Genomic DNA, 13,913 nt, shown 5'->3' on the forward strand with positions numbered 1-13,913 from the left:
GTTTTACAATGCATTTCATTGTACTTTTTCGTGGTCTTAGTTACAATTTAGATCGTACGCCAGTTTCTATAACTATTCAAAAATACGTGCATAACAATTTCAAAGAAAATCAACGTCCTCAAAATAATCTCAACGATGTTTAATCGCCAATTAAAATTAATTACATTCGCCTTTACGGTCAATTTTTGATAATGGAAATTAGCTCATCACTAATTTGGGAACTATTAAAAACCCCAAGTGGATTAACAAGTAGCTCTTGAAATTTAGTTGATATGTGTTTTTTAAAGATAGAAAACGTTTGTAGAACTCGAATTTTTCAATAAAAATGTCTTCTTTGATATTTTGTTGTGAAAGTTATATTATTAAAGGTTATGATTTATTAGCTAACATAAAGTTTTCTTCTAAAAAACATAATGGAATTTTAATTTAGGCACCATGTGCCTAAAACTGCATCGATCACCATCTTGTGAATTCTAATTTTGCGATGCATAAGCCGTTGAAAATTTGTCGCTGCTCTTGGTGTATGGTAATTTTACCCAAACATGCTCGCACCCGGCTCCTGAGGTCCTTTCTTAATTTCGGATGAAACAATGCGCATGGGAAGATATTGCAGGATGTTCGGGATGGGGGATGCATGGAAGAGGGCAAACCGTGTCGTTGAAACGAACGAGAATCGAATTTATGGTCTAACAAGCGCTGTCAAAATGTGAGAATTGAGTGCCTGCGCCGGGGTCCTGGAGCTCCCAGGACGTGTCCTCCATTCCCTGGGCCCAGATGCTTTCTAGACATTTGCATCTCGCATATAAATCGCATTAGCAGCACGCAATTACTAGACCTCGACACATGGGCACACGAAATGCGGTTTGGGCTTGTATTTCCGTGCATTACAACCTGAAACCCTGATAGATTCTGCCCCCGCCTGAATTTTGTACTTTGCCGATAAGAAATTATCAGAGACAATGTCATTAAAGGGGTATGGCTTTAATTTACGCTTCTTTATAAATAGTTCAGACCGCGATGACAATGACAGCGTAGATCAATAAAACCGATCTAATCGCGTCAGTCGGTGGCTGATATATGAATAAATATATATACATATCACAATTGACTAGGTACATAGTCTACCTGATTTTGGATCACAGCAAAATGGGGCACTTGTACATAATGTTGATCTTATCAATGTCCTTGGAGCTGAGACCCACTCGCTGTCCAATTACCGCACTGGAATTCAGGGGAACTATAGTATCCTCGCCGTTGATGGAGAAGGCTCCTGGTCGATAATGAAGACAGCTATCGTAGTCGTAACCAACTTCGAAATCGGTCACGACTGTGTCGGCATACTTCTGGAAATTGAATTCCTTGCCCGGCACTATGTTTTCGTAGATCACGTTTATAAAACCATCTCGAATGGACGAGCTCTGTTGGTGATAGAATCCCAAGGCATGCATGAACTCATGCAGGATCGTTCCGGGCCGGAAACAGCCTTCGCCGAGCGGGTATATTTCCAGATTCATTTCCTGTGGAGCTCCTTGGTAGCCGACGGCTGTGTAGCATCCTCCAGACTTGGCCGTAACCGTCAAATAGGCCTTATCCTCGTCGGTGGCTTCCCTGAACCTCAAACAAGTGTGCAGCTCCAAGGTATCGATGCCAGTTTGGATGGCCTTCTTGTGCGCCGTGTCAAAGTCATCTGATATCCTGTAGACCACCACATTTCCAGGCCATCTCTTTTCCGTGTTGATAAGGCCATTGCGAGCCTTGGGAGCACCCTGCTCCAGATTTCTTTGCTGCTCCTCCGTCAGCATCATATCACCCTCGACAAAGCCACCTGCCTCCTCCGGATCGTAGACACCTGCTGGCAGGGGTTTGCCAGAGTTAAGCACCACATGCAGCAGAAGAACGTATATTATTCCAGACCTCGCCATCTTGCCAGTTGAGTTCCTCGAACTAGACTAATAAAGTGGCCAGGGAGAACGGCTACCTAAATATAAAACACACAGGAAGGCTGCCCATACAACTTAGATTAGATACAAAAAGGCAAAAAGTTTTTTCGCAAATTGATAAAGACAATCGGAACGTCCAATTAGATCAAGGTTTATGGTATATCACCATATTGCGAGGCGCCCATGCGAAAACCTTCCATTAGTCATGTAAGTTTACGATAAATATCTCTAACATACGTCACGGGTTGTCTCTTGGATTGCCGCAATTCACAATGATAGATAGGGAATTATATGTGGAAATCGGAAATTGAAGTGGAGGAGTGATTGGATTCTTAAGTGCCCAGCAAAATACCAAAAACAATTATAAATAATTTAAACCACTGCTACCCAAGTATGAGTAATTCCCCCAAAATCGTCATTTGATTACTGATTATTACCCAACAACGACGACACGCGTAATCGTTGTACTGAACACAAAAGTTTGCTTGGCTGCCCAGAAGGTGTTCAAATTCAACGCCTTATCGCAATACAACGTTCTTTTCGCTTCTCCACACTGGGAACTATGTGATAAGCCTTGAAGGCAGAAAACATGACAATCAATGGGTTCTCAATTGCATGCTCAACAGGAAAGAGACTGACATGCCATCGCACTTGAAAATGTTTAAAAAATTGTCAATAATATATTTAGTAAAACAATTAGAAGAAGGCCTCGTTTCTTACCATTTTTCTTAATTCAATTTAAAAAGCAAAAATAACAAATTTTATGAATAATTCAAATATATTTTGCCTAGAAATGACCGGGGCATCTATACATTTTGTTCAACTTGCGAATATCCTTTTCGCTCATATAAAATCGTTGACCCATATTTGCAGCTCCTTCCCTGAGGGGCACAATTGTGGGTTGGCCATTCTTGGAAAAGGCCCTTGGCACATAGTGCATAACACTTTCATAATCGTAGCCTTCTTCAAAGTCGTGCCACTCTGTAGAATTATCGTTGTTCACGAAATTGGTATTGTACTGCGGATTTATATTCTCCCACTGGATGCTGACGTACTGGTCCCGATTTTGGGCCACATGCTGATGCTCGAAGCCCAGAACGTGAAGGAGCTCGTGGATAATGGAACCGATGCGAAAGCAGCCCTCGCCAAGTGGGTAAATCTCCAGATTTACCACTTGTGTCTTATTCCTGTAGCCCAAGTGAACGGTATTGCAGCCCAAACCTTTTGACGTAATGACGAGCGCAAGGGGAAAATCCATCTCAGTAGCTGGCTTGAAAATAACACATGAGTTTTCCTCTATGATGGAAATGGCTCTAAGAATTTCCCGATAATGACTGTCGGCTTCAATAATTATATCAGGATAGGTTCAATCTTAATTGATATATAGAACATACCAAATGCATTATTTTCAATCATATACGGTACAGTGCGATTGGGCCAGTGATAAATCTGATTGACAATTCCGTTTCGAGACTGAATTGGATGAGCTTTGATGTCCCCCTGATAAAATCCTGCAAGCAGCTCCGGATCCTTAAAGAGTTCACTAAAAACAGTAGGAGCGAACAAAAAAATTACAGCCCATGTCCGCGCAAACATGATGGAGACAGGAAACAAACTGAACGCTTCAATTAACCCATGCTAGTTTTATTGAATACCATGACTGGTATAGTGGGTATATTTAATTCGACATGCCTATAGAGAAAGAGAACGGGAGCAATTATATTATCCAACTTTTAACTAGATATTTATATTAGATAACGTACATAAGATACCACGCTAGGTTTCTCATATAAATGTTTATATAAAGCTTTAATAATAATAGAAATTATCAAAGTTTTGGTCATTAATTATGAGTACTATTCTTTTAGGAACGCATAGCATATCCTAAGTATGCGCCTCCTCGCGAATCCCCGATTTCCTATCTGGTAGAGTATTAAATTGTCACTGGATCACTGATAATTCTTTTCGTGAGTCTGAAATGAAAAGTGATATTGAAATTACTTTATATTTATATGTAATCCCTGAAAGAAGAATTGCACAAATGTACAAATATTATTTGCATACTTTCAGGAGTAGAAGCTTAAATTGTATCTCTTCAATTTATTCTGGAAGCTTTGAAAACTCATGGATTCAATACTTAAAAGGATACAATAACATATAAGTACACCGAATCTTTAATGACTTAAAACGACCTAAGTATTCAATAAATAAAAATAAATAAAATTGGTTTAAAGCATCTATATTTGCGTTATGAGCTCTTTCTATTTATTACACCTGCCTGGGGCACTTGTACATGACGTTAAGTTTGTTAATATCCGACTGGGTCATTTGCAATCGCTGTCCCATAAGCTCTTCGGCACCTTCCTGGAGCGGCACAATGGTCATCTCTCCGTTTTTGGAGAACGCATAAGCGGTGTAGTGTAGTACACTGGAGTAATCATAGGGTTCTCCGTAGTCCTCGACGGTTTCGTTGTCGTACTTGTTGAAGTTGCCCTCAGTGCCCTCAGTTATGTTTTCCTCAGCAATTCGGACATAGTCATCCCGATTCCATGTGCTTTGCTGGTGATAGAAGCCAAGGGCATGCAGAAACTCGTGGACAATTGTTCCCAAACGGAAGCAGCCGGTGTCCAGAGCGTAGTTCTGCAGATTCAGCTGCTGAACCCGGTTGCGATAGCCAACATACGAGAAACATCCGCCAGCCTCAGAGGTTACATTCACATAATATTCCTGATCAGTGGTGGCCTCCTTGAAGACCAAGCAAGAACTTTGTTCTATTATGCGAATACCTCTTAAAATATGGTTGCGATGCTCGGTGTCTGAATAAAAATTGTTATGAAGTCATATAATGCAAAATGGTAAGGATTTTACGGTTCGATTGTCTTACCAATATCGCGATTGATGTAATAATAGACAACACGGTTCGGCCATCTGAAGGTTTCATTGCGAAGTCCGTTCCTTCCCTCCGGACTGGGCACCATATCGCCTTCAATATAGCCAGCTGTCAGTTCAGGATCGGTTTCAATCCTGTTTTGTGTGGTGGGAGCTGCCGAGCAGGAGCTGGCCAATAATATGACCACTAAAGTTAAGGCCCAGGTCTTCATGTTGATGGCTCTGCGATCAGCAAGTTACTGTTTGAGGCACCTCGCTTATGGTGACAAAGAGGTATAGTTAGTTATTGGATAATTTATGACATTTTCTACAGTTAAGTTTTTACGATCAGACAAATTGGCCATTGGTCAGCGCAATGATGTTATCTTATCGGCGAATGATGCCTGCGAAAGTATAATCTCGAATACGTAACCTTAATTCATGGTTGTTTCTTAAGCATTTTTGGAATTCCCACGGCCAATAAGATAAGATCTTATACGAACAGATATTTGGGCCATTATTTTATATTGCCATGAATTGTACACTAAATAGTTAAAAAGTATGTTACACTTAAAAGGAAGCGTCTCGTGTTTATTTTAAGGAATAAAACATTGCATCTTCTTAACTGTAATTTATCATCATTTCCTTGTTAACTTTTAGCTCACCCAGCACACGAGTAATATTTGTTCAATTTCCACATAACAAAGGCTAACCAACCATGTCGTCTCCCTTTGCGCAATTTCATCTTGCAACACCCCAAGACTCAATCAAAATTACAACGCCTTCCCACCCCGAAATAAAGAAAATCAGTGTCAAAATTAATCCGGAAGCAAATGACAGCGACGAGCATTCTCCTAATTGCATTTGTCAACACAAAAAAAGAGATTATATTTATATTTATATATCGCGAGTAAAGGTGACAATAATAGAATGAAATTTATCATCATTACGTTGCAAAAGCCTGTAGAAATTTTCGAACAGAGGTATGATAAAAAAAACTCATTATTTGTCGGTGGGGCATTTGTACATGGCATTTAGCTTTCTGATATCGGTTTCACTTAGCTCCAGCCTTTGGCCAATTACATCCTCCTTTCCTTCCTCCAGAGCCACAATTGTCCTTTCGCTGTTCTTGGAAAATGCATAGGGACCATAGTGCATTACGCTGCCATAGTCGTATTTCTCACCAAAATCGTTGACGGTTTCCTCGGTATATTTATCAAAGTTAAACTCCATGCCCTCGGTGATATTCTCCTCCACAATTTGCACATAATCATCCCGATCGGAGGCACTCTGCTGGTGGAAAAATCCAAGGGCGTGCAGGAACTCATGTACAATCGTATACAAACGGAAACAACCGACGCCTATTTCATTATTCTGGAGATTCAGTTGTTGAACGCGGTTCAGATAACCGATGTAGGAGTAACAACCGCCCTCCTCGGAGGTCACATTTACATAATACTTCTGATCAGTGGTGGCCTCTTTGAAGATCAGGCACGAAATGGATTCGATTTTTTGAATAGCGCTCACGATGTGGTTACGATGTTCTTCATCTATTGGGATCAAATATTATAGTTTTAAATATATTTGCTATTAAATACTTACCAATATAGCTATTAATATGATAATAAATAATGCGATTGGGCCATCTATAGGTTTCGTTGCGCCAAATATTTCTCGAGGACCCACTGGGCACCATATCACCCTCAATATATCCAGCTGTTAGCTCCGGATCGGTTTCCGTTCGTATGGATGGAGCTGCCCAAGCGACATTGACTACAACCAGAAGTAGAAGTAATACACTGTAATAGTACATATTGGCGGCTAGACTTTCAATTCAATACTGTCTGGGCAGTTCAATGCACGAGCGTTGTTTAAGTCCACTAGCTGTAGTTAATCTTTAGTATTTATGATTTCTCAAATTAGTAGTGCCGTTTTTAAATGATATCTAATCATTGGTGGGACGGTAGGAGAGGTAAGCAAGCAATTAAGTTTCTAATCTCGGGTAATATTAAATTTTACTAGTTTGGCTAAACTTACAAATTTTAAATTAAATTTAAATTTACACAGTCCAATTGTACTTACCAGGAGAAAATATAATATATTTTTATATTAAAATTGTTAGTACTATGCTCCTTTTTGGAATAGTTGTAATGAAATTATAGAAATGCTCTAAATGCTTTTATTGCTTAACCAAATTACTATATGCAAATAAATATGGTTTAATATAAATCTAATAATTATAAGCTTAAACTAACTAATAAATATAAAACCTTCAAAACAATAATCTCTGATATGTTGCATGCTTTTTACTTAATCTGGAGAACTTTGCTTCACTGAGATCAAAAATAGCACAACATTATAAAAAATCACAAGTGATTTAAAATTTATTTTTCCTAAAACCGCAATTGATCTTTGAAATAATTCGTTATTTTTGTTCTGCAAGCTTAAATGCATTTTATCTGAGTGTATATCCGTTCTGGAAATGTATAAAAGCCTCTTGCTCTTAGCAATGTTATATCAGTTCGGAAATGCATTACCTTGCACTCGCTGTGATTTTTGGACTTGGGTCTTCGGCCAATGGTCATCCTTCCATCAAACTTCAAGAAGACGACATCGTACTAATTTCAGAACAACTCCCATATTTTGAAGGAAATCCTGAAGGCCGTGTTGTAAAATCATGGTCAGAATATTACTGGAAGGGAAGAACGTTGGTCTACAGTTTTGCCGGAGGATTTTGTAAGTAAACTTTTTAAGAAATCTTGAGCAGAAGTTCTTATAATATTTATCTTATATGGTATTTTGATCACAGCTTCCTTGGATATTGCTAGTATTGAAAGTGCCATGGCAGAAATATCATCGAAAACCTGTGTGAAATTTCGCCGTACAGAATACAAGAGGGAGCCACAAGTAGTTATACAAAAAGAGGGTTCAGGATGCTGGTCGTATGTAGGATATTTGGGAAGGACAGATCAGGCCCTCAATCTAGGCAGTGGTTGTATGTCCAGTAGGACTATTCAGCATGAACTTCTTCACGCCTTAGGCTTCTTTCACACACACAGCGATCCGCAGCGGGATAAATATGTGAGGATTCAAACCGATAACATCAGATCCGGTCATGAACATAACTTTCAAAGGCTTCGGGCCAATGGAGTGACAAATTATGGCCTTGGCTACGACTACGACAGCATCATGCACTATGGTCCATTTGCTTTCTCCAAGAACGGAAAGTCGACAATAGTTCCTTTGAGATCCCAAGCAAAAATCGGCCAGGCGACGCAAATGAGTCCGAAGGATGTGCAAACACTGAAACGCATGTACTGCTAATTTGATTATCTTTTGATAAATATCACAGGAAGGTATTAAAAGTGTACCCTGGTTGTCTATGAAATAAAATAAACAATATAAATCGTAACTAAAGGGTTTTTATGCCGAAATCTCCTATAAAATTTGACTTGCTTCTTTAACGTAAAGATACAAAAAAGCAGTGTAATGGTGTTAATTTCATATACATAGCCAGACTACATCCTCTCGAAGTAATCGCAACATTTGCAATTCTAACGAGCTGTTGCACTTGACAGGAAACTACAGTCTCCCGCCCCGAAAAACTTCTTCCACAAACCGGTTAATCTGGAAAACAAAAAGCCCCGGCCAACGTAGAGGAAGTGTTTGCCTTTGCCAGCAACTAAAAATTGAATATTTAGTGGTCGTAATTAAAAATTAGCGCGCCAGGCAACTAACCATGCGACCGCGCACCTACAGCTACCTACCTACCTACCGGCTGAGTCCTTCCGTATAATCCCAGGACTAACTATCTGCGTAGACCGTTCCGTGCTCTCGGCTCTCTATCTCTCTCACACAAGGACTGGCATATACATATATTTGGTTTTTTAATGGCACAAATTGTACTAAAGCCAAAGCTCCTACAGAGCTACCTGCCCACAAAACGGAAGTCGTAAACATTTAATTTATGCAAGCAGTGCATTCGCTTTTTTAGTTGCAACTAAAGATGGGCTAACGTCATCCAGTATGGAATAGGTGGCTAAGCTTTTGTGTTGCTGGCGGCTTTATCAACGTTTAAGTGTGTTGCCTTGGCGCCAGGACATTTTAAATGTATACTTACCTCAACAGATAATTTTACGAGGGTGTTAAGGCTTAAGAGCATAACGAAATAACTAAAATCACCCAAAAGTTATTGGCGATGATCATTTTAAGACTGAAGACCAGTTGCCAGTTGGCCCCGAAACCTCAAATCATTGAAAATCATAAGGTTAGACTGCCCTGCAACCCTCAACTCAATTAAATGTGTTTTTTATAAAATGTAATCACAGGCCAACGCGATTACTACTACGCTCTCAAGTCATAATGCCTTGGGAATTTCCAGCTTTTTATTTTGAGAAAATATTGCTGGCATAATAAAGAGAATTTAATGGGTTAAGGCGGCCACTAGGACGCCTGGCCATCAACTTTTCGCCAAGAGCAGTAAAAAAGTCAGCAGGCTGGAGCTCGGCTTTCTTTTCGCTTTCTTTTCCCGGGCTCTTTGTATTGTGCTTGGCCCCTCGCTCTTCTTGCGATCGTTCTAATTTTATGACATTCTATTTTCATGCATAGCAAACGAGACGCATGTGTGGGTGGCTTGGGGGTAGTGGGTGGTTTTGGGGGCGGGCGAGTGCAGCCATAGCCATTTCATAGTCAGACATGAATGCTGCGCTTTGTTGCCCTGCTACGCCTTTGTTTGTATTGCCCTCAGGGGTAAAGTTTTTAGGATAATAACTTCCTGCGACTTTACGAGCCAAGGCAAAAGCCAAAAACCCACCAGCAGCAGCGGCAACTAAAGGGAAATGAGAATACTTAAGCAGAGTACACTGCAATCAAGGTTACTGGTACTTAGTGACAGCATTTAAGCATACAGCTTTACTTAAAACATTTTATAGATTTATTTTTGACAGCTCTTTGAGTAACATAGTGGTTGGTAAAATGATACCATTCTGTGTAAAAAAATTCCATAATAAGAAATCGATTTATAATTAGCTTATTTAGTTCATTTTATTGTTATTTAGTATAAATAGCATTACCAGAAAGTCTAACTTAAATGGAAAACTCTGTTAAATTTCACCGTTTTCTTGCAGTGCAGCAGAGGAACTGCATATGAACAACGTGGCGAAGGCAAGCCCTGAAAAATATCTCAAGACCTCCACTTAAAGCAGCCAGCGAGTAAAAGCAAAAGCAAATGCCAACACATCAGCGGTGCTAAGGGTGGATGAGCTGGCAGACCGCAGAAACTTTTGACGCTGACGACAGGCGGAAAGCCTGCGGAAAAGTCCTGCCAAGCTAACGTTTTTCAAGCCAAATTTGGATATTTTAAGATGAGAAAATATGGTAAATATTATATATAAACAGCTTAAATCAATTTTTTGTATAGGTGTGTATACCAACAATGGGCTCTTGAAATTTAAGTATTTGCTATAACTACTAAATATAATTCTAATTAGTTAGTTATTAAAAAAACATTTTTGGTACCTTGTTTATAAAAAATGTATTGGAATAACCAGTTTATAAAGGTAATGGTGGGCAACACTGCTGAGAAATAAGGCGGGGTGTAAACGGGTGGGAGTTGGCGTTGCGGTGGCATATTAAAGACAGACAGCTGTAGTAGGAGCAGCACCGTCGTGGCTGTGGGCATAATCTCAGACATAATTACACACACAACTCACAGGACCTGGGCAAAGGAGTGCGAATGCCAGGACTCGGAGCCTTATTCTGATTCTGGGTCCAGGACTGACAAATGCAGTCACACATGAATGGACTTTTCTTTGGGCTTCTTTCTTATTCTAGGTTGTTTTTACTTTTAACGGGGCTAGGGGAAAGTTGACTTACAGGTGAAAATACCTCACCGCCACCTATTTTTCCAGGAGGACTCCTCTCGAGAGGGAAAACTTTTAAAGTGCATTTAAAATTAATTAAGCATACGACGTGTTGCCAGTTCAGAAAGTATTGCATGACAGGTACTGGAATTAAGAAGACTCCGTGCTGCTTTATATAGCAATTATCAAGTTCTTTTTTTCGCTTGCATCTGTAATTGATTTAAGGCCTTCGAATCAAAGTTTAATCTCCCGATGTGGCAGAATCATCCCTGCCTTACTTTATTCGCATGCTGTTGCTCCATGCGCGGCTTGAAAAGTTTAGACACAATATCGCTAATGATAATTACAAGCTAAAAACTTTTGCAGCATTTACTTAAGCCCCACTATACATTTGAGCATTTGGCCTTAGCTGCAGTTGGCAACGCAACACAAGCATAAATATAAAATTTCCAGTGGTTAGCACAAAAGTTCAGCAAAGCCAGAGGGAAGGATAAGGGGCTGGGAGTCCATAACTAGAATATTTTAGCTCCCCCAAAAACCTCGTCTACCCCCGGACTGTCTGTTCTAATTAAACGTTATTATTTCGACTTGCAGTCAATGCATAGTTCGGTCCAGCAGTTGAGTGTCGACTGTGAATAAATGCGGTGTATTTGTGGTCTTCATTCTGCATTGAGTTATTTCAAACACGAACTGTTGTTATCATTGGACAACTGTGTCTTTTTTCATTCATTAGGCTATTTAAATTGTCCAATTAAAATTTTTTATTATACATTTTATTGAGCAGCAGTCGACAGTGATTTTTATAACATTTGAAGCACAACCAAACCTAACAAATTTATTGAATTATATGAAGCTAGTGAACTCAAGAAGTGTGTTCCTGGGTAGTGAGTACTTCAAGCGTGTTAAAACTAACCCATTTCCCTATCTATATTCAGGATAAATAAAACTCATTAGTCGTCAAGATAGGCAGCTAGTTAGAGTGCCGGCAACCAACCCATTCGAACAACACGGTGCTAATGAAGTACAAATTGGCTAATGGGGCGGGTCGAAGCCCTAAATCGACGACCATGGAGACGTCGACAGGGTCTAATTATCAATGAGCGCGACGCCTGTCGAAGTTCGACTTCCTCTTATGAGGGAGTTATGGGCGGAAGATAGAGACAGCCTAAGCCCGACAGCAGCGGTGCGAGCGGGATGCATGGGCTTTTTATGTGAAAACTTTTGTGCATTTTCATGGCGAAACTTTAATGGATTAATTTACCAAAATGTTCGTGCCAGAGGAAATTGAAACATAGTGGGTGCAGGAGCAGGGCAGCGGGGGAAGAGGCTCCACTGAAGTTGAAGATTTATGGCTTACGCCAGAGACGCCATCCAAGCCCGGCTTAATGGCCGCTGATCATTTCCAGAGATGGCAAAACATGGAAAGCTGAAAATTTATATTTTTTCTGGCTCTTTGCGTTCGGAATGCTTGCGATATTCTAATTTCATTACCCACCAGCAGTGGCAAAAGTTTTATTAACTTTCTGCAAGTTTTTGCTGCACAGAAATCATGAATATTTTATTGCATATTTCCAGGCGCCGCCACCCCTCACATACACACATTTTCACATGCTCACACATTCCCACACACGCACACACTGACACGGAAAAAGAGCAAAGGAAAAGTCAATGATGCGTGCAAGCCAGCTCCTTTTATCAATTTAATTTAATTAAAATTAATTCACCAATAATTGACTTTTAATATGCAATCATTTGTATCAGCGGACTAGAGTCGCAGAAGGAGGCAGTGTGCCATTAAAAAAAATGTGAATTATTTAATTGCTCATTTGTCGTCGCTGCATCGAAGTGAGGAATGTGAAGTACGAGAAGGATGCCTGCAGAATCTGTAAAAGAGCTGACAATGAAATGGTTTTGCACTCGTTTCTCACTTACTTTTAAGCCAGCCTGCAGACTAACGCGAAAATATTTTAGCCCTGTCACATAGAAGGGCTTGCTGTTCATCTCAATGGCCAAGTTAATGAGCTTGAGTAGTCGCAGATTTTCGCTGGGATTTGTAGAGTACTGAAGGATTTGCTCCCAATGGGTAAGGTAGTACATTGTGCTGAGGGAATCCGTCTGTATAGAAAAAAAACATAATAATATATATCAGAAATATATAGTTTGGCATACAGTAAAGGCCAAGTCGGAACCAATCTGTCCTAAAGAAAGCAGCTCAACTGTTTTAGCACCGAACCAAATAGCATAGATGTAATTGGCCATAGGATTCTGTTGGAAATATTAAAAAAAGTTATTTAAAGCTATAGTTATTTTCATTTTTAAGAGAACTTTCAGAGTTTAATTATTTTTATTGTTTTTTGCTTACCGTATAAGCCTTAAAAGAAAGCGCACATAAAAGGCCCGCAGCGAATGCAAACATAATAAAACCCCGCACAGTATACTGAGCCTCCAGCTGCTGGCCAAACTGATTTAGAGCCACATTCTTTCGGAGAGTTTTTATAATTAAAACCTTTAGCTGTTTGGCCATATGCGGACGGTCCCTTGAAACCAATATCTTTTCAATAGCCAACTGCAAGTCTCTCTTGAGTAACAGATAACTACCATTTAGGTGGACAATTAATTCACACAGCAAATTAGTCTCCCCGAACATCATGGTATCTATTACAATGCCAACCCATACGTTTGTCAAAAGCAGTGGTACAAATAGGTACAAAGGATCCGAATCGAACGGAAAGATCATAGAGTATAGAAAGTCTTTGCTTTGGTTAATGATGGAAAATACTGGTGCGATTAGATACAATGAGATAACTGCTAAGTACATAGAGGAAACCAATCTGTTTATTATCATCTTTCCATCCACTTTTCGAAACATTTCGGGTTCCTTACGGGGATCAATATAAATATTTGCGTAGAATATTTCTAAAAACTTCTGAAGCTTCTCGAAGTGGAGTAAAATGTGAAGACTCCTAAATTGCGCCTCCACGAGGATCAAATACGTTGGCATGCCTGTGAGAAAGGCGTCCAAATTCCGATTACTTGCCTCGAAGCGCAAGTACCTCAGCTCTGCATCGTTGTGTTGCATAAATACCAAGGACATCGCAACAGCCAAAACCTTGTCCAGATATCGGCCCCATTTCCCCGTGCTCGGATCCAATGGCCAGAATATGTGATTTAACCGAAAAACCGCCAAGGGCCAAGCCAACTTTACTTTCTGACCATCAGCGAACCGGGGCACGTAACGAACCAT

General features: G+C 40.0%; 6 protein-coding genes across 6 annotated transcripts; 1 reads left to right on the forward strand and 5 right to left on the reverse strand.

The window, feature by feature from the left end:
- Positions 1–965: 965 nt before the first annotated feature.
- Positions 966–1,935, reverse strand: LOC117144713 (seminal metalloprotease 1). Its single transcript, XM_033310055.1, has one exon. It carries the CDS (start codon positions 1,920–1,922, stop codon positions 1,137–1,139), a length of 786 nt encoding a protein of 261 aa, XP_033165946.1. The 5' UTR covers positions 1,923–1,935; the 3' UTR covers positions 966–1,136.
- Positions 1,936–2,713: 778 nt separating this feature from the next.
- LOC117146292 (seminal metalloprotease 1) lies at positions 2,714–3,540 on the reverse strand. The gene is made up of 2 exons (XM_033312307.1): positions 3,335–3,540; positions 2,714–3,281 (listed from the first exon to the last, which is right to left on the reverse strand). The coding sequence occupies exons 1-2, from the start codon at positions 3,534–3,536 to the stop codon at positions 2,728–2,730; spliced, it is 756 nt and encodes a 251-aa protein (XP_033168198.1). The 5' UTR covers positions 3,537–3,540; the 3' UTR covers positions 2,714–2,727.
- Positions 3,541–4,178: 638 nt separating this feature from the next.
- Positions 4,179–5,051, reverse strand: LOC117146062 (seminal metalloprotease 1). Its single transcript, XM_033312006.1, has 2 exons — positions 4,825–5,051; positions 4,179–4,756 (listed from the first exon to the last, which is right to left on the reverse strand). The coding sequence occupies exons 1-2, from the start codon at positions 5,039–5,041 to the stop codon at positions 4,209–4,211; spliced, it is 765 nt and encodes a 254-aa protein (XP_033167897.1). The 5' UTR covers positions 5,042–5,051; the 3' UTR covers positions 4,179–4,208.
- Positions 5,052–5,637: 586 nt separating this feature from the next.
- On the reverse strand, positions 5,638–6,630 carry LOC117148009 (seminal metalloprotease 1). Its single transcript, XM_033315172.1, has 2 exons — positions 6,411–6,630; positions 5,638–6,358 (listed from the first exon to the last, which is right to left on the reverse strand). Exons 1-2 carry the CDS (start codon positions 6,619–6,621, stop codon positions 5,811–5,813), a joined length of 759 nt encoding a protein of 252 aa, XP_033171063.1. The 5' UTR covers positions 6,622–6,630; the 3' UTR covers positions 5,638–5,810.
- Positions 6,631–7,336: 706 nt separating this feature from the next.
- LOC117150945 (zinc metalloproteinase nas-4) lies at positions 7,337–8,132 on the forward strand. The gene is made up of 2 exons (XM_033318113.1): positions 7,337–7,544; positions 7,618–8,132. The coding sequence occupies exons 1-2, from the start codon at positions 7,337–7,339 to the stop codon at positions 8,130–8,132; spliced, it is 723 nt and encodes a 240-aa protein (XP_033174004.1).
- Positions 8,133–12,483: 4,351 nt separating this feature from the next.
- On the reverse strand, positions 12,484–13,913 carry LOC117150482 (odorant receptor 35a). Its single transcript, XM_033317381.1, has 4 exons — positions 13,032–13,913; positions 12,839–12,934; positions 12,602–12,784; positions 12,484–12,552 (listed from the first exon to the last, which is right to left on the reverse strand). Exons 1-4 carry the CDS (start codon positions 13,911–13,913, stop codon positions 12,484–12,486), a joined length of 1,230 nt encoding a protein of 409 aa, XP_033173272.1.

The sequence above is a fragment of the Drosophila mauritiana genome, chromosome 2L (genome assembly GCF_004382145.1).
Source record: "Drosophila mauritiana strain mau12 chromosome 2L, ASM438214v1, whole genome shotgun sequence".
NCBI lineage: Eukaryota > Metazoa > Arthropoda > Insecta > Diptera > Drosophilidae > Drosophila > Drosophila mauritiana.